The sequence below is a fragment of the Homalodisca vitripennis genome, chromosome 6, assembly GCF_021130785.1.
Source record: "Homalodisca vitripennis isolate AUS2020 chromosome 6, UT_GWSS_2.1, whole genome shotgun sequence".
Lineage (NCBI taxonomy): Eukaryota > Metazoa > Arthropoda > Insecta > Hemiptera > Cicadellidae > Homalodisca > Homalodisca vitripennis.
The window spans coordinates 108,020,403-108,043,028 of NC_060212.1; the positions used below are offsets into that span (position 1 = coordinate 108,020,403).

Here is a 22,626-nt window from a genome sequence, read left to right on the forward strand (position 1 = left end):
AATTGCACTTTCGTGTTTGGGTTTGGTAAGAAACCAACATTAGAGTTTGTGTGGAATCTAACCTTGAGCAGTGCAAGAATTAGGATTTTTTAAATTAATATGACAGCCTTCATGATTCATTAGAAAGGATAGGAGTTTTTCTCAATGACCATGATTTGTTTCTAAAATTTGACTTGGTTGAGCTAAAAATTAAAACCCTATATTCTCAGGATTTTCACAGATAAAATTTGCCCGAACGTAGTCAGGAAAAAAATTTGGGATTTGGAGTCAAGATGACTCACTTTCTTCCTGTAGTGGATAGAAAGTAAAGCAAGTGGAATCATCCGCTCATTCCCCATTTTGTTCTTTAAAAGGTTCTTGATCCGTTTCAATGTTGAGAAAGATCTTTCAGAAGTAGATGTCAGTAAAAATGAATTATTTCAATAGTAGTAATAGTTTACTACAAAAAGTAATCGAAAAAAATAAAAATATTGGGGGGAGGAGTCTGGGCTTCTTAGTCCCCCTCCCTGGCTACGTCCTTGTGTGTACTCTATTATATACATTAAAACCTTCACTGCAGCTCCATACTAAGTGAAGTTCTCTAAATATTCTCAACCATCTAGTATGTACTAGGACGTCTACTGCATTCAACGTGTTAAACTAGATGTGTTAAATAATGTTAAACTAAATGTTTCTAAATTATTACGGGTAATATTTCTCCTTAGATGACTTACTCAACTTGTCCATAACAAATATGCAAAACTGCTTATTTGGCCTTCTTTCAATCCATTCTTAGGTATGGGCTGATTATGTAAGGAAACACAAACAAGACTAATAATATACTTGTTCTCAAAAACGGGCCATCCAAATAATTACCAATTCACATAGTTAAGAACATTGTAAACCTCTTTTTAATACATATTTCAAAAGTTCAAACTGTCATAAATCTGTATCTTTTGAATTTAATTAAATTCTGTTGATATTTTTCTAAACCAAAAACCCCTAAGCGGAAGGAAGGTGAAAAGGAACTGAACCCAACTGAATTGCATTAAAACATTTTGTAAGTGTCCTACAAATGTAAAAAAAGAAATAGAATGCATCAAACACAAATGCACAACACTTCTTAAAAGCAGGATGGATCGAAAGGGTTAATAGAAGTAACATGGACAAGGTTTTGTAAATAAATAGTTTATCACAATTTTATTATACAGATGTTTTACAAATGCAATGCACAGAGTTAAGTTTCTAAATATTGATACATTTTTACATTATACAAATATTATAAAGCCCAATCATTTTTGTGGTAATGAATGAATTTATATTCTGTTCGTAGTGGATGTAATGCTTAGTTGATTACTTAAAAACTATAAATTGAACTTAAATGTCTAGACAAACACACTGATGAAGCATAGGAACTACTTTGAATGCACAGGTAATTTTTATCATTGTACATAACAGTTACCAAATAAAAATTTGAGGCAAAAAATTTGCCTTGAGGCAAAATTTAAAATTAAAAGAGAATAAGTTCTTAGTTCTAAAAAAAGGAATCAACTAATGGTCCCTACTTGTAAATTCTGGGAATGCTGTATGAAAATTTGTAATATAATCAACTATGTTGACAGTGCTTCAATTCGGTGGTGTTCTTCAGTTTGGAGGTTAAGTTCAGTTTGTGCTGCAGCATCGTCTTGCAGAATCACTCTGGCAGTGGCAAGTATTGCACGTGCTTCCTCCATTATTATCTGTACAGTTTTATACATATTTACCGACAAAGATTTTCCTGTATCTTATTTACTACTTTCTTATGACACTAATGTACTCTTCTACTGCTATTCAGCCAAGTAGTTAATGATGGTTATAGCATTTATTTCTAGGAATACTAAATAAAATTGAATGCAATTACTAAACATGGCCTTTAAAACATACTACTCTGTTCATACTAGTAATCTGAATCCTGTTGATGAAGTCCTGACCTCACTTTTATGTTAAGAACCCAAATATCTCCAAGTAAAGTCATAAAAAAGGCTCTCAAATACTTACAGTTAGCTGTGAATATCACTTAAGGGGCTGGAAAAATTTCATTTCTGTCTACATTATATCTCAAAAACGTGGCTATGGTGAAAGGGTTGATTCAATGTGGATGTTGAGTTTAGCTATGCTACGTTATGTTCAGAAAACTTGGTTACTTCGCTGTGCTTTAGGATTGTGTCTAAAACATTATAGTAGACTAATTTTGCATCTGCAAAATAAGATAAGATTATGAAAATACCTTTCCATCTAGATTACTGGCTCGACCAGACAGATGTGGTCTTGTGGTCTAAGTGTCTCTTATGATGAAATGATGCAAAGAGTTTGTTTTGTGAAGGAAACAGGATTTTTCCGGACATTTGCTATCGTTCAGTGAAACAAGAAAACAGTAACACTACGTTTCGAGATCTGCAATCTGATCTCTTCTTCAGGTAAAGAACTAACCTAATACATAATTACAAACTAGGTTAAAATAAACAAAATCCTTACTAAAGCGTTGTGGCACGCCTAAGTCAGGAATCACAACCTACATGTTGTTGTCAACTTCACTAACACTAAAGACATGCACTTAATACAAAACTATACAAAACACTAATCATTAAAACTTAACTACGGAATACAGGTCACAATACGTCTTCACTCGTCTACTAACCACCTACGACTGACCAGAGGGACTAGTCAATGGCAATCGTGACGGCTGGCTAAAAACAAGATGGCGGAAATACAAGGGAAGGGGAACAGGAATGGGCCCTTTCGTTATTAATTGGTTCATGCGAGATGAACTTCTTAAAACCATATTGTGACTCCGCATTGGGTTTATTACAAATATCCGATCCGTTTGATACTTTTGGTTTTCTCTTTAGTTCATTTTTTAGAATTGGCAACCAAAGCGGCCTAATCTTGACTGATGGTTGACTGATTGGTTGGTCTGCCAATTTAATGTTATGTTGGCCTCAATTAATTTCCTTTTGAAGAAATGTGGTTTCCCGATGTATTATGTGGGCTTCATCCCAATTCATATGATGGTCTTCGGACCAACAATGTGTGCAATTTTTGACTTTTTCTGTGAAACCCTTTCTCTTGTTTTCTTTGTGTTCTTTTATCCTTACGTTTAGTGGTCTTTTTGTCTCGCCTATGTATTCCCTATTGCAGCTACATTTTATACTGTAAACACAGTTTTTGGAATCCTGTGTGCCATTTTTTGGTTTTGTTTTTACAAGACTTTGTCTAAGAGTGTTGTCTGTTTTAAACGCGGTTCTAATGTTGTACTTTCTACCTACTCTTCTAATTTTCTCCGATAATCCCGGCACATAAGGGATTGACATAAACGCAAATTTATCACAATTCTGTTTTTCTGACTCAGGAATGATTCTTCTGGTTCGTTTTGCACTTATTAATTACTAATTGAGGGTATCCATTTCTTCTGAGATCCGATTCAATTTTCTTAAAATTCTTCTTTTAGTCCATCTTTATCTGAGTACAAGCTCTTTGCTCTATCAAACAACGAGTAGGCCTACTCCTTCTTTGACAGATTTTTGATGGTTGGATTGATAATTTAAATATTTTCCTGTGTGTGTTATCTTTCGAAAAACAGTTGTCTTAAGGACATCCCTATCTCTTAATACACACACATCCAAAAAAGGAAGCTTGTTTTGGACTTCCACTTCCATTGTGAGGCGGATGGAAGGAGAAATACTATTAATGTGATTCAACAAGAAACGTAGTGTTACTGTTTTCTTGTTTTCACTGAACGATGGCAAATGTCCGGAAAAATCCTGTTTCCTTCACAATCCTTCCATCGTCAAAAATAACCTTTAAACAGTTTGTTTTGAACGTCGTCATCATCACCAACTTAGTTTTTGTATCTCTTCAGATGGACATAGGTGTAAGATTTCAGGAGTTAAGTCTGTGATAGTGTCATATTTCAGGTGCTGCATTAAGCAGATGAAAAGGAACTAAACTCAACTTTTGCATTGAATCAATCTCTCTCACCATAATTATTATACTGTATACAAAAATAACTGTTTTAAATTTAGTTATGTACATGTTTAGTTTATAAAGTTGTTTTGATGTTACTGGGAAGGTAATATTTGTCAATGCTGGAATCATATTGAACTTTTTATCTACTCCATCCCCATGAATAAGAAGATAGCTAAAGTAAAAATAATGTTTTAAGGGTTTTGTTGGAATTGTATGAACAAATATTCAGTACAAGTACAGTAGTGAATCGTGTTGTTAGTATATAACAATATGTATAATTATTATTATATTTTATGTTTTTAGTCAAGTTCAAGCAGATGAATTTATTTGCATTAAGTAACTGGAAGATTAAAACTGTTTAATTCAATAACAAGTCCACATTGGGATAGATTGTTGAGACTTAACAAATAATTTGTTTCTTGTAATATTAAAATTCTTAGCAATTTATAAGATTCACAATTTTCTCATAGACTACAAGATTCTTAGGACTTATATTTGATATGGTAAATGGTGGCAGTGGTGTAACAGTAAATATTAATTTATTAGCACAGACATAAGTGTTTCCTTTGCTAAGAACAGTTTTTCATCAGTAATTGAATTGAATTAACAAATTATAAACAAACACTTACTTGGTCAGAAACTCCACCTAGGTGCTTCCTTTTCTGTTTTTCACATAAACTGCCATGTAACTCCAATAGGATGAGTCCTGACAACACATTAATTATTTATTTCTGTTAGAACACCAACACATTGTGTATTTTCAGGTGAGGATATATGTTCTATATATACAAGGTGTGTTTTCAATAAGCTGATGCTATATTTTTGTTGTAATTAATTTCATTCTGATTATGTGTAAGATTATTCTTACTACTCTTGGAAATAATTTCAAATTGAATCAACTTGAAAAATTCCAAATTAATAAATCTGTTAAATATCATAACAACATATTCAATGAGATAAACCTGTTGGGTTGTTTTTAAAAAGACATTACACTTTCCTCTGACTTATCCAACTTCAAAATATCATTAAAATCCAATTAAAAATGTCTTACTTGTAACACTAATTTAAATGTGTTTAATCTGTTCTAAACAGCAAAGAATGGACATTTCTAAAGCTATCCAAATAGATTTTTAATGTCACCTTCCATATGGTTATTATCACATTATCAATAAGTTAAAACTTTTTGAGTTATATCCTAGATTTATATCATGTTGGTATATTGTAATGGTTTACAAAAAATTTACCTTTCATGCGGCAGTGGCCAAATCTTAATGTATCCAGAACTAGAAGAACATCTCTGCAACACGTTTCTTTCAAGTCCAGCATTTCTTGAGACAGTTCTAAAAAAGAGACAGAACACTGTCTTTATCCATTTTTTTGCAGGACAACAAAAAATAACGATCATGGCTTACAAATTATATATAATATTAATTTCTTCAAATCAATTATTTCTTAATTTTAATACTAATTTAATATTATTAAAGTACCTACAAAAGAAAATAGCTCATTGTATGGAATACTTTGTTCTATTTTCCCTATCCTCCCTCAAGTTTACCTGCTATAAATCACCTGCATATATATTTACAGTGAAGTCTGAATTTATGATTTAGTCCCAAGTTGCTTGCGCAATTAACTATCATGCAATGTGTTCCTGCTGTCATGTTTTCTTGATAAATATTTAAATTTTGAAAAAAGTTTTCTGAAAATTAAAAAAATAGTATAATGTTTTAATTTGATAAATAAAAAAATAAAAAAGTGCAGGCTATTTAGGCCTATTTCAATATTATGTATTGCATTATTAAATAATACAACAGGTTTGACTTAATTCACTCAGTTTTAACTAGTTTTCAACCTCAAATTTAGATTTTTATTTCATCTATACACTATGATTTAGTTATTTTATAAGGTTTGGATACAGCTAATAGGTTGCTCTAATAAAAACTAAAGACTCATAAAGATCAGTAACAAGGAATAGTTAATACAGTTTGTCAATGTCACACTAAATCTAGTTAACTGTAGTGTTAGAATTGGGCATGTTGATTGTGGTATATAACAATGTATGCAGTGTAGTTTTATCTGTCTATATTCTAGAAGTGGGATAGAGATTATTAAAGATGATTGAAAACATAAAAAATAATTTCAAGTCAAAGCTGACTAAATCATTTTCATTTTTAACTTATTGAGTTGTATGATAATAGAACTTCGTTGCTGTGGAGTTAGTGAGGAAAACACACACACACACACACACACACACACACACACACACACACACACACACACACACACACACACACACACACACACACACACACACACACACTATATATATATATATATATATATATATATATATATATATATATCTTCTAAACCAATAAAATTTAAGCTTTCTGATAATAGAAGTACACACTGACAGTTGCCTACCCAAGGTTTGTTGGGATGGAGAGACCTGATGTGTGTCTGATAAAAATAATCAAATCTTTTGACAATGACATAATGTACTGACACAAGTAACTTTAGAATTAAATAAAGTTGTATATTTAATAAATGTTTAGGGCTAAGAATACAAATGAAAACACATTCTGATTTAGGAGTGATAAATTACCTTTCCACTACTTAGCTACCAAGCCTAAGACTGAAATGGAATCCCAATGTATAGGTTTAGGGGCAAGGTGTGTGAATTGTGAATACTTGAAAACTGTAAAACTGTATGACAGGAAAGTCATGATTTAGAATAACAAATTCTAATTATTCCTTTAGAACTTTCTTTTTATCATAAACAAGTTAGCGAATACCATAGAAATCTGTAGAAAAAAAATTAAACATAATTTTAAACATACCATTTTCTTTTGGAGAAATTCAAAGTGAAGGCTGCCAGTTATACCAGATTATGAAAAATAAATATACTAACTATTTAAAATGATGATAAGGCAGATCAAATGTTGTTAATGAAATCCATTCAACAAACTTCAACAATTTTGTACATTTTCTATACATCTTGTATAGTTAATAACTGATATTAAAAAAGACAAGGCTGATCTATCTATTCCTCCCATGAAAATATGAGTTAGTCAGTTTGAGCCCCTAAACTCAAATCCTGGGCACACTTTATAATCCTTTATAATCCTGGGCATCACAAAATTATCCTTAGTTTATGGCTAAATAAGGCAACTTAATAGGGTAAGGTAGAGGAGTCCTGTAAAAAAAAAACATGCTTGTTACAATTATACAACCGTACAGCTTAGTTGATTTAGATTGTTTTTGCTCTCTTAGTACAAGAAGCTTAACATTGCACCTAGTCCTATAAGGACCTTTATGCTGCTTAGGAATGACAGGAAATTCTGGATGAGTTAGTTTGGGGGTAGGTGCCACCTCCTATCGAGATCCATAAGGAAGAATTTAGGGCACTAATCTCAAGCCATGTCCTCCAGGAAGAAGGGGAAGCCAACTGTGAACAAGCCTCTCCAGTCAAAGCAGGCAGTGGGTGGCAGACTCTTATGTCTAGCAAGAACCGTTTACACCTAGGTAACAAACCCACCAACTCCAGCAGTCATCTACCACAGTAGACTGGAAATCGAATTACCCTTGCAGCCCAGTATATCGACATTTGCGGTTAGTGAAGTGCCACTCCTGGACATACATAAGGTTGCCCAGTGTAGGTTAAGTTGTTTAAGATAGTTATGGTACCTTGCCAGGTGAAGCCAGCGTCATGACCCAGCTGCCAGACCAGTCTAGTCTTGAGCTGCACTACCACCTGACCCTGGGCAGGCATGTGCTGACCTGCGAGCCACTGTGCCACAGCAGGTGGCTGAGCCACACTCAGTGTCTGCAGCACCATGCCTTGTGTCGCCTGAAGCTGGGCCGCCTGCTTGGGTGACACCTCCGCCTGACAACAGTCACAGTACCAGGTGGACTGGGCTGTCAGGGGATGGTAGGGTAGTAGCAACCCTCGACAACTAGGGTCCGTACATGGGAGGCAGGACAGCATCGAGCCAAACTCCTGAAACAAGAATTTATATGCTTAACTGTTTTAAAAACATTAAAAAAAATTTAGTTGCAAGATGTTTATAGAATTAAATCCATACTTACACAAGTAATATTTTTCAAAAGTGGTTCAAAACTGAGTTGTCAGATATTGGTAGACAAGATAACAAATATTGATATAGTAGTTATAATAAGATGAAGGCAATAACGTAGCCAGGAAAAAATTTGGGGGGGAGGGGTCAAGACAACTGATACTTTCTCAAAGTGGACAGAAAATTAGGCCCTGTTTTGTTCCTTAAACAGTTCTTGACTTGTATCTATGTTCAGAACGATCTTTCAGCAGTACAAATCAGTAATAGTGAATTATTTTAAATAATAATAAACGTTTACTAAAAATTTAATTGAAACAGTCGAAAATTTGGGGGGAAGGTCCGGACCCCTTGGATGAAGCTGGCTGCCCTTGGATGAAAGATCAAACTAATTTGTTTATACAAAGGAAATAATAAATAGAAACTGTTTATAAATTTGACAATTTTTTAAATAATTCTACAGTGGTGCAATAGCCATTTCCAAATCTGCAAAATGAAGAGAGATAGAGAAAGATGTATGCTTTTTTAGTATTTCACCAAAAAACATGAGAAGAAGTTAATAAAAACAGGATTGAATCATTGAAATTTATTTTGCTTGACAATGTGATGAGGGAGATGTTAAGTTTAAGCCAAGCCTCAGTTTAATTTGAAACAGACTATACATTAATAATAATTTTGCAAGATCTGGTCAGTCAAATTTTTAGGAATTTCCTAATCAAGTCCATAGACAACTAAATTAGGAGAGGGTGTGATTAGGGAGGATTCCAATGCTGTAGTAGCCAAGGATTAAAATTCAAAAAAGTGGGAGAAGGGATAAATACAAAATATATTTTGAAGTAATACTTTTGCCAGAGCCATCTAGAGCCATTTTTGCCCGCCCAAACTAAAGTATAAAGGTGGGCATATCATCTTTACATACTCATTATTTTGTCAATACTTATATTATTTGGATGGTTTAAGACAAATTTCTCATTTTCTTAATCTCACCATAATTAAGATTTATTATGAGTCGCTGCTTAACATAATTTGTTTTCTATCCTTTTACAGTTTCATAAAGACAATGTCTAAAATAGGACATTTTTCAGCTCTAAAACTAAATGTAGAAATTTGAGGGGTATAATTAATGAACTTCTCATGAATTAATTTAAGTGCAGGGTTGATAACTTGGGATGAGCACATTTTTGATTTACAAAATAAGATATCTTCTGGATTATTTGCTCTAAATAAATGTCCAAATATTGCTCAATAGAAATTCAGAAAACCATGTTGTACTATGCTCACATACATTCTCATATAACCTTTGGTGTTACATTGTATAGGACTACTATATGTAAATCATTCTGCAACTACACACACAACAATTAGAATAATATTAAATGACCGAGATTCTGTGAAATAGTATTTTATAAATAGGGAATTTTAATTGTTACACCTTGGTGAGGGTCAAGTCGCAACTTCTTTACCCAAAATAGAAACCAATTGGTAATACATAAACACTTATTAAAATTTCATTATAAGAGACTAAGCTCAGCAGGCATTTAGTTTATAAATAAAATGCCAAAAAATCTTACTCATTATAGAAAATAATTTACTGTTCATAAAACGATCAACATATTTTTGCCTAATAAAGCTTTATATTCTTTTGAAGAATTTATGGAAATATGCAAATATTTAAAATAACATATCATTTATGCTGTTCTTTATTTGTATAATTTTAAATGCAATAGTACAACTTATAAGAATAACGTTGCTTTGAATTTGAATTTGCAAAACAGGTTTATGGGTTAGCATTGAATTGTTGGAGGCTGTGTTTAATTTATTTGCATTGTGCTCAGATGTAGAAAGTGATTTATTTAAACTTCAATTTGGAATCAGCTGCTTACTAACAAGGTGCCAACAGAGTGCTTATACACATAAACCTTACACTGAGGCCATTGTGTTTACCTATGGGCTTTGATTGGCTGTGATTCAATTTTGAGATGTTATTAGATGAGTCTTCCAAGTCTTTTTGGTAGTATGCAAAATATATTATAATCCACTAAGAGTCTAATTGTGCTTGAAAATGCCAATCCTCATACTAGTGAAGCCTGCCAAATGTGAAGTGGACAAAGCTAAGAGCTGATAAATATGATGCCAGACTTTCTGCACTTTCTTTGATCCTCAAAGTGTTACCTAAGTCATTAATAACATGCCCTTACTAACTAGGCTAATCAGTTTCACACATGTAATTTATGTGTCTATAAAAATTGAATTGGCGATGACACATATTTTTACGTCATCAGAGACAAACATCCGGAAATGTGAATTAAATTGTGTTTGTTGCAGTGAATAAAAATTTGCCCTTGACAGTAATCCATTATACTCAGTATAGTGGGAGTAGTCACGGAACTGATCAACAGTAGTGACTACTTCTTACAATAGGCTGTGAATATATATCTTTAAAAAGTATGTTTGCTTTATTAAATGGTTATTTATTATATTTCAATACAATACGAGACACTCACTTCTTAAGCATATAAAAGTTTTCTATTTTCTATTAATTTTATACATATTTTTGTAATATATTTTGCATTTCATGTATCACAATGATCACTGACTTCTAAACATTAAAGTAATAAATATTTATACATATATATATATTTATAAAATATTTATAAACATTTCTTTATTATCATTTATATTAGTTTCTATAATGATTTGGTCAGTATAAATTTTACTACAATCTTGTATTTCCGAAATAATTACTTTATTTGTATTGTCATTATATTCTAAAAATGAAATTATGGGGTATGATAATCGAAATAAGAAATGAAAATTCTGGAATAAATTCTGCTAAATATCTTATATCAGCATCTGTTGCGGTTCAATATTTTGTTGCACCTACTTATGTTTTTATTGTTTGACATTGTTAAATTTAATATTACTTTTAAAAAGTTAATGGTTTTGACATTTATTCAGCAAATTTGTATTAACATCTGATTTTACGTAATTTTTTTTTTTATATTGTAAATTTGTTATAATTATTTACTTGACCATAAAAAACACATTTAAATGTGTTGTTTCTAAGAAAAACATTTATTTATTTAATAAACAGATATTGCATTTCAGTCTTATTTTTGTTGTTTGTGTTAATTTTATTAAGCATGAATTTTTTATATTTGTTTATCATTAGCTTATTTTACATTATTCTCTTCGGAATTAAATTCTTTAAAAGTTTTGGTTGAAAAGTTTATGTGTTTATTACCCATTAAATGAAGTTAATGTACTTCAAATCTAAACAAAGCATGTTTTTCATGACCAAAATTTTGCATATTTCTTCTGATAATCGGAGATAATGGTAGTTTAACAGGTCTGGGATGCATTTTATTCAATTTTTCAGTTCATTTTACATAAAATATAATAAATTTAACAACTATATTTATGCTATAAAAACACCAGTTTCACTTTATTTCCATCCTTTCCTAGAAAATCGGGTGAAATCTTTTGCTACCTGTAGCTTGCTAACAAAGCATTTCGGGACATATGTTTATATAAATTCTTTCCATTACTTTTATGAGAGGACCACGTGAGAAGTTTGTCGGGTTTCTTGTAGGTCACTCTGTATATGAAAATTTGTTGTATTTAACATTTTTTATTTAGTAATACCTATGCAAATGTTATTTGTTCCGACAAATAAAGAATTTGAATTTGAAATTTAAAAAAGAATAATGCTATTTATTTTAGTTAATGCTTGGCACATGTAATACTTTTGTTAGTAACATACATGCACTTAAGATATATACATATATATTGCATGAGTTAAACTGAGCTAAATCTGAACAGATGAATTAGTAAAACTTTACTGAAGTAATTAATCAAATGAGAATGTACCGTGGGATCGGAACAACGGATACAGCGACACAAGAAGTGTTTTGTTCTCGCCAGGTTGAGTCTCCTGATGGGTGTGCTCCACAAGAGAGAGCTGTAGGAGGTGGTGACTTCTTCCCCAGCTGCTATTGGCCGGCTGGCAAATACCTTCATGACACCGTCAGCGTTATACACGTGGCACGAGTTTGGGCTACACTCATGATTCATGACAGCGGCCAGGGGATACAGGCCTCTCAGGCTTGTCTGGCCACCATCGCTGAACACCTTGAGGAACTCGAAGGCGTTGGTGTCCATCACCAGGCAGCAGAGCCTCATCCAATCTTCATCTTCCTTACTCAGGTTCTCTTTCATGTGTTGTTTCAACAAATCAACCTGTGGAAAATCTATTATCAAACCACTGTGGAAGAGACATTATTATTACAATCACAACACACGATATAATCAATCCCTAGATCTCAGCAACTCAGATTAAATTTATTTAGAAATCTTCCGTCACAAGCAGGAGTCAGATTTTACAACAAACTCCTAGAATGAATGAATTTGGAAACAAATTTTGTTGTCCGGAGCATTGTACACAGTGGACAAATCCATGGAACATAACATTTTATAATAACTAAAATTTAAATTACGAGTTACATTTTGAAAAATGTTCTAAATATTTTTATATCTCCAGGGTTTCACTTTATTTATTTATTTTTTAATACTAGATATTAGTAGGAAAACACCTGTAAATAAAAAAATGTTACTACAGTATTGACTTTGGTGACACAATTTAATATTTTATTCCAGTATAATGGTTATTATTGTTATTTAGAGATGCAGGAAGAACTTCCTTTCATTGTGAACTTGTTAATTAAGTAACTTGTTGGATCATTCTAAATTACTGTTCTATACAAATGAGTATTAAGTATGCCTACCATATGATTTAGTAAATTCTACTTGTATGCACCAACTATTCTTCTACATACGGTGTTACAGCCTCAGAGAGTTTATCACAGTCTCCATCCATATTTCTGTATATGATGTGGTTAGTTGGGGTATGGTAGAGAGTTATTTATGCTGGTGAATGAGCTCAGTATGGTTGTTACCTGTGTGTTGTTATTGACACTCAGATAATTTTTACAATGGTTTGTACGGATGAAAGCATCGAAGGTTTGGGACATCCAGTCTCAGACAAACTAGTAAGTTACACAAGTACAGTTTGGAGCTAACAAGAAGCTTTTTACTGTTAGGTTTGGAATGACATTCCTTAACTTTGGTGCTATAAAACCTTTCATTCTTTAGTAGATGGAATAAGACACTTCCAGAGCTCCAGCCAATCTATCCACCCATCCCATATGTTGGAATTCAGTGGATTTGATTATATTGGGTCAGTTTTTAGGTAGGATTACTCTCTGAATAATATACTGTTTCTTCTTTACTTTAATATTTTTGTGATTGTAGTTGATGTATACTTTTAGTTGTAGAACATTCTACGATGAGAATAAGCAATGAAAAAGGTGGCGTAACCATGGGGGGTGGGATAGAACCTCCCCCAAAGAGCCCTAAAATTATAAAATATCCGTATGAAAGGAAACCAAATTGTTAAAAATATTCCAGTTAAATGTTTTACTTTGAATTTATTTAAAATTAGCTATATTCAGATTTATTCCATACCAGTGTGTAGTGTGCGCTATTCAATCAGATATAACCCCCTTCCCCCCAGAGCTAATTCCTAGTTACACCACTGAATAAAACAATAGAAAGTTCATAAACAACACCATTAGATTAAATAAAAATGTAATATAAAGTTTAAATTTTAAAGAGAATTAAACTTTCTTTCATATGAGGACTGCAAGGGAGAAATTTGTTTGGTAAAGTTACTTCTGTTTGGTGATGCCTAATTAACGCTACCATAATAAAACTTTTTGTTTGTGAGTTACAATCCTTCATAATCTCCTGGTAATTAACTCATTTTTATGAATTAAATTTAAATATTACGTATTATTTATAAATCTCAGTATTTACTCAATAAAACACGTTACATACTTTTCTGTAATATATGTATAATCACTGTGTCTCTTTTCATTGCAAGATAGTTTAACTACAGAGTTTCAAATGGCAATAAATTTTAGCATCACATGTATGATTTTTCCATAGACTAATACCTACTAAAAAATATAAAATTTTTGAAGCGTGAAAGAGATTTATACTCTCTATAGTACAGATCTATGACTATTTTAAACCCACCATGACTTCAAAATGTAGTCTTAGGTTTAGAGGAGAGACTTTTAACTATGAAAAAGTGTACTAAACAAAATATATTGTATAAAAAATTATGAATCTTAATATTCAAGTATGCTTTTAAAATTAACTAAAAAAAAACACAACTAGTTTTACTACAAATGATGACCAGGTCTGTAATAACTTAGGCTAAGAGAAGGCTCAATTAAAGAAAATAGGGAGGGAAAAATATTTGTGTTATTAGATCATATTTTTCACTTAATATCCACAGCTATGAACAGTATTTCACATAATTTTGAGTGTAAAGATTGTACAATGAGTGTTTATTGGCTGAGTGTAAGCAAATCCCATAACTCAAGGAGTTTGAAAATTTATATTTCTGTCCCTGACTGCACAATGTAACGAGAACAAACTAACCTATGGACTTTAAATTTTGCATGAAGCTTCACTTATATATAGAAAACATAGAGTTCAATGATGGACATAAATTATGTGACATATGATATGTCACCACCAGCCATGGGATTTGGTGAGCGTGTGAACATATTCACATTGGTCTTAAGGGTAACAGTGGTGGCAATGAGAAAAGAGATGAATAATATGTGTAAACAAAATGAGTACCATCATAATTAATTATGGTGTTAACATGTGACATAGTAAAACATATAGCTTATCAGGCATAATTAAATGGGCTATAAAATTGAAATTTTGGTTGCGAACTCAGTGGACCCTGCTACTGAGAGGTGGTGTGATGTGCATACTCTTGCCTTTTTATCGTAGAGCAGTATTTTACAGTTAATACTTGGCATACCAAATAGTAGCCAAGGAGTTCAGTAACTGCTAATGAATCTTTATGAACAATTTTACAAGTAGCTGCAAAAGATGCCTTAATGTGTTGCCGTAAATTTACATAATTTTGCTAAAAAGCTGAAAGGTTTGCTAGTGCAGCAGGTAGATGTACTAATGGGACTTCTTATAATTAAAACACAACAGACTTCCTAAGCAAATACTAGAGAAGATTCAATACGATAGCTCCTAAATAATAGTAAATAAGTACTTCATGTAAACATAAAAAGTATTATTTACATGATAAGGTGGTAGTCTTATCTTTTCACATAACTTGAGGAAAAAATAAAATTTTCGAATTGTTTTTGAAAGTAATATTTTAATTTTGTGGCTGGTCTCAATTTAGGGTGAAGCAGCAGCCTCTTTCACCTGTCTTTAAACTAGATTTTGACAGCAATAAGAAAGACCACAGATAATAACTAACTTAGATAATAAAATAAAAAAGAGGAAATTTCTTGATTTTTCTACGGTGATTTTGGGTATCTAAAAATATTGTTTTATAAATGTAAGGATTTGGTACAAATAAAAAGTTCTTACATTCTGGATGTGCTTTTTGTGGGTTTGAAATACATCAGACTGTAGATCTATGCCAAACAGGCTTCCAAAATTCCAATATTGATCCTATGAGAGTACTTTAGTTTGGTTTAAAACAGTTGATTACTAACAAAGTGTTTTTCAGTTATTCTCAATACATTAAAAAACCTATGTACTTTTGAAAAATCGTATATTAGGAGATACGGGTTGGGAGTTTTGTCTTCTGGCTGCACCACTGAATGAGCATTGGAGTGCCGATGGCCGAGCGGTCTAAGACGTTTGACTTTGGGTCTGAGTTAAAGATAGCTCAGGTTCAAATTCTGTCTGTGACCGAATCACTTTTTATCAGTACCATCGACCTTGTACTGTATTGACACTTCCCTTTATTCTGTTTGATAAGATCCTCGCACAGGCCAGTGGCCCATGAGGACGGACAGAATAAGGCTTAAAAGTGGATCGGCCTCTCCTTATATATATAGTTACGGTAACTATATATATATTTTTTTTTCTTCCCATAATTATTATAAATACATGTTTAACGCACCTTTCTGCAATAGTTAACCACGGACCATTGTTCAATAATAGTTCAAAACTAATTGAGTTTGTGCTTTGACAATTATAGCTTATGTTGTGGTGAGTTTTAGGTGTAACATGACTGACCTCTATACCATGGATCTTGCCTTGATTCCCTTGCAGACACTGGACCACCTCACGGTCTCCAGGGTTCAGGAAGAGGCAGCGGAGAGGGGTCACGGTACCGAGCAGGTCGAGCCGCCACCCTCCATCCGGCAGGCTCATGGACTCCCGTACCATCCGGCACTCCTGGGCGTGCAGCGAGGAGGCAGCACACTCCGGCGAGCAGATGGGCAGGTAGCAGCCCGCGTCACATTGGGACACCCGGCCCAGGCGATGGCAGGCGGCACACATCGGCTTGTCCGACTTGGCTCGGGGCCCTGCACCAGTTTATAAGCTCACTACAAATCAAGAATCCTTTGGAGAAAATTTAGCACCTAATCATATTATGTGAAAGGCTTCAAAGTGTGTGTTAATTAGTTCTGGAGTAAATCAAACCTTACAGCAGCTATTTCCTAAATAATACAATGCAAGAGTACGCCACACCATATGTCAAGTAACAGTTTTCGCTGAGGTTCAATGCAACATTTCAAGTCTATACGCCATTATTGACAGATGGAATGACAGACAATCATACGAAAAATAAATTTTTCATCCCCCGGAAAACAAACGAGAAATTGCGTCAGCCTACTGAGTGACAGGCTTCGACGACTCTCAGCCAAATTCCATGGTTGGACATGCACCATTATAGGATTCATTCTTGTTTATGTAGAAATAAATTTCAAGTCCACAGATGTAATATTTCTCGAGTTCTTACCACATAATACATTCACAATGTTTTGTTCATGAAATTGGGTTTCATATCAGTGTTTTAATAAAAATCTACTCATCACGTTAACCTACGTGTTAGAAAGGTTACATATGTTATTAGTGTAATGAGTTTGTTTTCCAGTGTATTTATTCTGTTATGTTATCGTTACCATCAAGGTTACCCATAAAACCAATGTAAAAGTATTCACTAAAGCTCAGCGAAATCTCGTAGATTGATATGCACCATCATCAAACTCAGTATTTTTCACATAAAAATGGAGTTTCATGCACAATTTCAAGTTTATAGGTCAGTTCTTTTTCAAGATATCGGGCGGACAGACAGACAAAAATGTAATTTTCCAGCCTTCCAAGTGATAATTTTTATTAGTTTTCATTCATACTGTTAGAAAATATTTTAGAAATTAGTAATTATAGTCAACAATTTTGCTGGTGTGGAGACTCTCAGTAAACTTTTGTACCGCATTGGAATTAATCCCACTTTAATTTTGAAACTGAAGCTGTATGTGCCGCCAGTTGTGCTCAAACCCGTTCATTATTCGGGTAGAAGAGTAGTTTTCAGGTTCTAAGAACCATATTTGGTGAAAATGAAGACATTTGTCCAGAAGAAATCATCTCCACAATAATTTAAATTTCCCTATCAAACAATACCTAACAAATATGTAGTAGCTTTACATATTTGTATATCTGCTACATTTCATTTGATCCCTATATGTTATATTTTAAATCAACAAAAATATAAAGGTAGCATCTATATAAATTGACATATTTTGAACTGCATACAAATTTAAAGTCAAGTCGGCAACTTGTTACACAAATACATAGTGATATAGAACTAGTGAATGTACTGTGCGTTAATATTTAACACCATTGTAAATATAAAATGGTGCAGAGCTGGCTTATCCTTCTTTGAAGCAGACAAGATTGAGATTATTGCCTAAAATCCTTATACGTGGATCTTGACAGGAGACGGCCCCTACCTTCAACCTTACCCATCAAGAATGTCCTGCACTCCAGAAGCAGCGCAAGGTCCTTTTAGGACTACGTACAAATTTTCATCTTCTTGTCCTAAGAGAACAAAAAATATGGTACGTGAGTTCATGACGCCATGCACATCTTTTTCCAAATATAACGAAAAAAGTACATTGATTACGATTATGAACTCGTATATTTGAATTTTGATTCTATAGAAAATAGATACTGAATCCATCTTTACGTTTTTATACACGTCGAACCATAGTTAGGTCAATTAACATTTACTAAAGTATACACATTACAATAGCAGGCTTACAAAACCGTTTGGACGATAGTGTATTTGTAATCAACAAAACCCCTTAGGCTCATAAGTTTTACATAAATACATAAAACATTGTTTTGAGGACTTGGTTAAATAGATGAGTGAAATCATTTAACAACTAACAAGATCATTCTAAGACTGTTTATATAATGATGTTTACAATTATGAACAACTTTTGAAAGGTAAGGTTTAATTTAAGATGCCTATTCTGTTTGCGGTTTTTAAAGCTGTGCAACTTTGACTGAATCTACGAGGGTGGTCTGAAAAGTTTTTCGACCTAACAAAGATACAAGACATTTTTTATGAAAATTATTTTTATTTTGAAACATAGTCTCCTTGTAACTCTACACAATTCTTCCAGCGATGCTCTCATCTCTCTAACCTGTCCGAATAGTACTCGGAATGTTTCTCTGCAAAATAATTGTTCACTAAAGTCATTGCCTCTTCATTTGATGAAAATCTTTGCTTCCGAACGCAATTTTTAGATGAGAGAACGAAAAGAAGTCACTTAGAGCTAGATCTGGTGAGTGAGGCTGATGGTCAAGCAGTTCAAACCGTGAATTGTGGACTTTCACCGAGGCAGCCGCTTAGGTGTGAGATAGTGAAATAGGTGTTGCCTTGGTGACATAGGATTTCAGCAGGACATCAACTTACTCAAACGACTGTTACATAAAAACTTTTAACTGTAAACGTATGAACAACGAAATTCAGTAGATTTTAATTTTCGAGTGCTGCCATCTTCACGTTTAGGTCGGAAACTTTTCAGACCACCCTCGTATTAACAGTCTAAACCAATTTGCAAATTTTTGAAAAAGTGAACACTTCTAGGTGAGAGACCCTAGCCTCGACTATTAATGGTGTTTATTTTTTTCTGTGGAGATTTAAAAGTTTAAACCCTGTGCACACGCATCATCATGCTATGTATTTCACCCTTTACTCTATGACTACTTCTATTTAAAAAACTAGTATTCACTGACTGTTTTGAAGTTTATCAGCTGTAAACCAGGGAGTAATTATTGTATTTGTTTACTTTCCTAACCGCGTTCGCTTCTAATGGTGTGTTCTAAATAGATTTCTGATAAATAAATTAAATACAGACTTTTCACTTCTGTACACCATGTTACCAAGAGTGGAAGAACATGAGGTAGATAATGAGGAGGAGAGCTCGACCGGTGATGTACAAAAAGTCGTCAATGAGTATATAGACGAGGGTGGGAGAGGTGATGAAGCTCAGTCCATCGATAAGAGACAACATCTCCTTAGGAGGTGGAGAAAGAAATGTATGGAAGATGAGGAAGAAGATGATGAAGAACTGTCGGCCGACGAGAGGCAGAAACTCTTCAATGAATCGGAAAAGAAGAAGACCCTGGAAGACGAAATTACGTACACCCCTTTGCAAATAATGTTGATGATCATACTCATGTCGATGGCGGCGTATGTGGTGTGGGAATACGAGTACATGCACGTGTGTGCCCTCAGGTTCTACGCCAACATGGGGGACAAGGATGCTCAGCACATCTTGGCTCAGAGGTACTACTTGGGCAAAGGCATTCCGAGGAACAAGACACTGGCGTTCTACTGGTTCAAGCGGGCTGCAGACCAGGGCCATGGGCACGCCAGCTACAACCTCGGGGTAGCACACATCCAAGGTTTAACCGCTTGCAGCGTAAGGGAGAGGCCCATGATTTGATCAAGCACGCCGCCAGCCAAGGAATCAAGGAGGCACAGCACATCTTGGACACGGCGTGCGCCAAAGGAGAATGTGATCGTTGAGACAATCCTGTTTTTGTCTACGTTAATGTTCCTACAAATGAATTAAAATCTTGTTTTCCTAATGTATTTATTCGTAATTTCCAAGGGTCAGTTGCTAAGTAAAATTTTGTATTATATGCCTAAGTGTAATCTAATTAATTCATTATCCAAGTTAATTGTTATTCTTGGAAAGAGAGATAATGTTAGATTATAGCCTACAGTCCTATATGTTCATGTGCCTCATTTTAATTCACTAATAAACCAACATTATTAAATATCTAATGTATATTTCAGTTAGTCTATAATATAATGTTTATACATTACTGTTCGTTGGTGGTTTATGTTACAATCCCATATTTCTGATACGGCAATTTTAATTTAACTTTAATAATGTGGCAGGTCTAATAAAACTAGCCTATCTGCATACGTTCTATATTATGGAACTGAAATCGAACATACTGCCATAATGACTGTCATTGTAAATATTTGAAATTAACACAGGAGCTGATATAAGAGGTGTAAAATTCTTAATTAATTTCTTATATGGACAAGAAAGGAAGGTTAAATATGTCGAACTGTATAGTGGCAAAGTCATACACGATTCAGTTCTCTTTCTCCTTTAGCCTCAAAATATGCTATCTTAAATATTTCATTCCACATATAAGCGAGCAATTATATATGAATAGGAAACATGATATAAAATACTTCATTTTGCACATAATGTAGAGCAATGGCGGGAAGGGTTGATTCAATACAGTAGCTGAACGTTAAGTTCAGCTCTAGTTCAACTGTCACTTAGTGCAGCGTCTGAAGTCTAAGGCTGTGACAAACTTAACCCCTTGAATATGGAATTAACATCTGTTTGAAATGATTCAAAACAGTCGTCGATGAGGAAACTCAAAACGAACTCACTGCACTGTGTTTTCGACATCAGAAACACCTAGAAAACAAACAAATGTAATCTAGATGAAGTGGTGTTTTCATTGCCTCTTAAGGTGCACTACGATGTTTATGATACGATTCCACATAACGGTGGAGCAAATGACTTTTCTGGAGCAACTCAATTGTGCACCTAGTTTAAAGTATGTAATTTTAGAATTTAAACAGTTTTTTTAAATGTACTATTTTAACTATTATTCTTGACCGGGTAGTAAAAGAACTTTTTCATTGGTAACTTTATGGAGTTCTTAAATGTTATGATCTTGGCTGTGCGCAATTTAAAACGTTTAATTTTTCAACGTTTTATTTTTGATTCAACTGAGCAGGTTTTATTAATTTCCCACGATCCGGGCCTGCTCGTTTGAAAGTACACACCGCTGAAGCAACAAGCCCTGTTATATCTGCAATGTGATCTGCTGCAGCCATGTAAACTGTATACCGATGTATGATAGCTAGTGGATTGCTTTGCTCAATTGGCACATGGAGTGAGTGACCACGCCAATAACCTGCAGTAGTGCGAGCATCATGTGTTGTGGCAGTACACCATTGATTTGTGTGTGCGTGTGTGTGTGTGTGTGTGTGTGTGTGTGTGTGTGTGTGTGTGTGTGTGTGTGTGTGTGTGTGTGTGTGTGTGTGAGTGAGTGCGTGCGTGTTCTAATACCGAGCTCCATCTTTATGTTTCATTTGTCGAGTTAAGCTATGTACTATGTCACATAGTCACATAATATATCACATGTGTACTATATCACATGCTAAAATGTCATATGATTATGCGCAGTTTGTTCACAAAAATATTTTTGCGATTTTCTCGTTGCCATCATGGTTACCTATTACACCAACTCAAATATATGCCCTAACGCTCAATTAAACCCATAAAATGACATGCTCCATACTTAAACTCGAAGTTGCTTATGCAGAAATGAAGCTTCATGCAGTTTTAAGTCTATAGTTCAGTTCGTTTTCGAGATATCGTGCCAAGAGATAGACGGAAAGACAGTCATGAATTATTTCCGCCCCTTAGATCGTAGCAAAGAAAAAAATTCAAGACGACTGGAATTTTCCCGTAATAGACATAAAGTAAGCCAAGTGCAGTCAACCACTCATTCACCATTTTATTCCTTAAAATGTTCTTGACCCGTTTCAGTGTCAAGTGTTCAGTGTCTTTCAGTAGTACATGTAAATAATACTGAATTTTTCAAATAATAATAATTGATTGCTAAAATAAATTGAGAAATATTGTAAGTTTGGGGCGGGGGTGTCCGGATCCCTGGGACCCCCTCGCTGGCTACGTCCTTGTCCCTTCATTTATACTTCTCGGTACGCTCAGCTAATAAATACATCGCATTTTAATTTATTTTCCCTAATTTCATTTGGAATAAAGTAAAATAAATTCAATAAGAAATAAATCAAACTGAACAATGTACATTGGGAATACAATCGAAGATTGATATTGCAGACCGACCATTAGTACTATGAGTGCTCGCTTGAGAGCGCTACGGTCGCCGAGGTTCTGTCGTACTTCAGGGACTATCACTATCCGGACAGAGTGTAGTATAATATCAACTAAACTTGAACGCCTGAAAGTTTATTACCTTTTACGGAAATTGGAAACTTTCTGTTGAACTTATGTACTCAAATAATACAGTCGGAAAGACCGTTGCTCTCTGCCTAATCCAGAAAGTCGATTTATCATTAATACCAGGATGATGA

The 22,626-nt window shown here is 33.9% G+C and overlaps 1 protein-coding gene across 1 annotated transcript in view; it reads right to left on the minus strand.

Annotated features, from left to right (window-relative positions):
* Nucleotides 1-1,147: 1,147 nt before the first annotated feature.
* LOC124364707 (SET domain-containing protein SmydA-8-like) overlaps nucleotides 1,148-22,626 on the minus strand; it is a 33,677-nt gene continuing 12,198 nt past the window's right edge. The window contains exons 2-7 of the mRNA XM_046820398.1: nucleotides 16,188-16,480; nucleotides 11,928-12,296; nucleotides 7,672-7,984; nucleotides 5,229-5,324; nucleotides 4,614-4,690; nucleotides 1,148-1,718 (exon numbers count right to left, since the gene is read on the minus strand). Coding sequence (XP_046676354.1) covers nucleotides 1,590-1,718; nucleotides 4,614-4,690; nucleotides 5,229-5,324; nucleotides 7,672-7,984; nucleotides 11,928-12,296; nucleotides 16,188-16,480 — 1,277 coding nt within the window. The 3' untranslated portion in view covers nucleotides 1,148-1,589. The remainder of the gene's footprint in view (nucleotides 1,719-4,613; nucleotides 4,691-5,228; nucleotides 5,325-7,671; nucleotides 7,985-11,927; nucleotides 12,297-16,187; nucleotides 16,481-22,626) is intronic.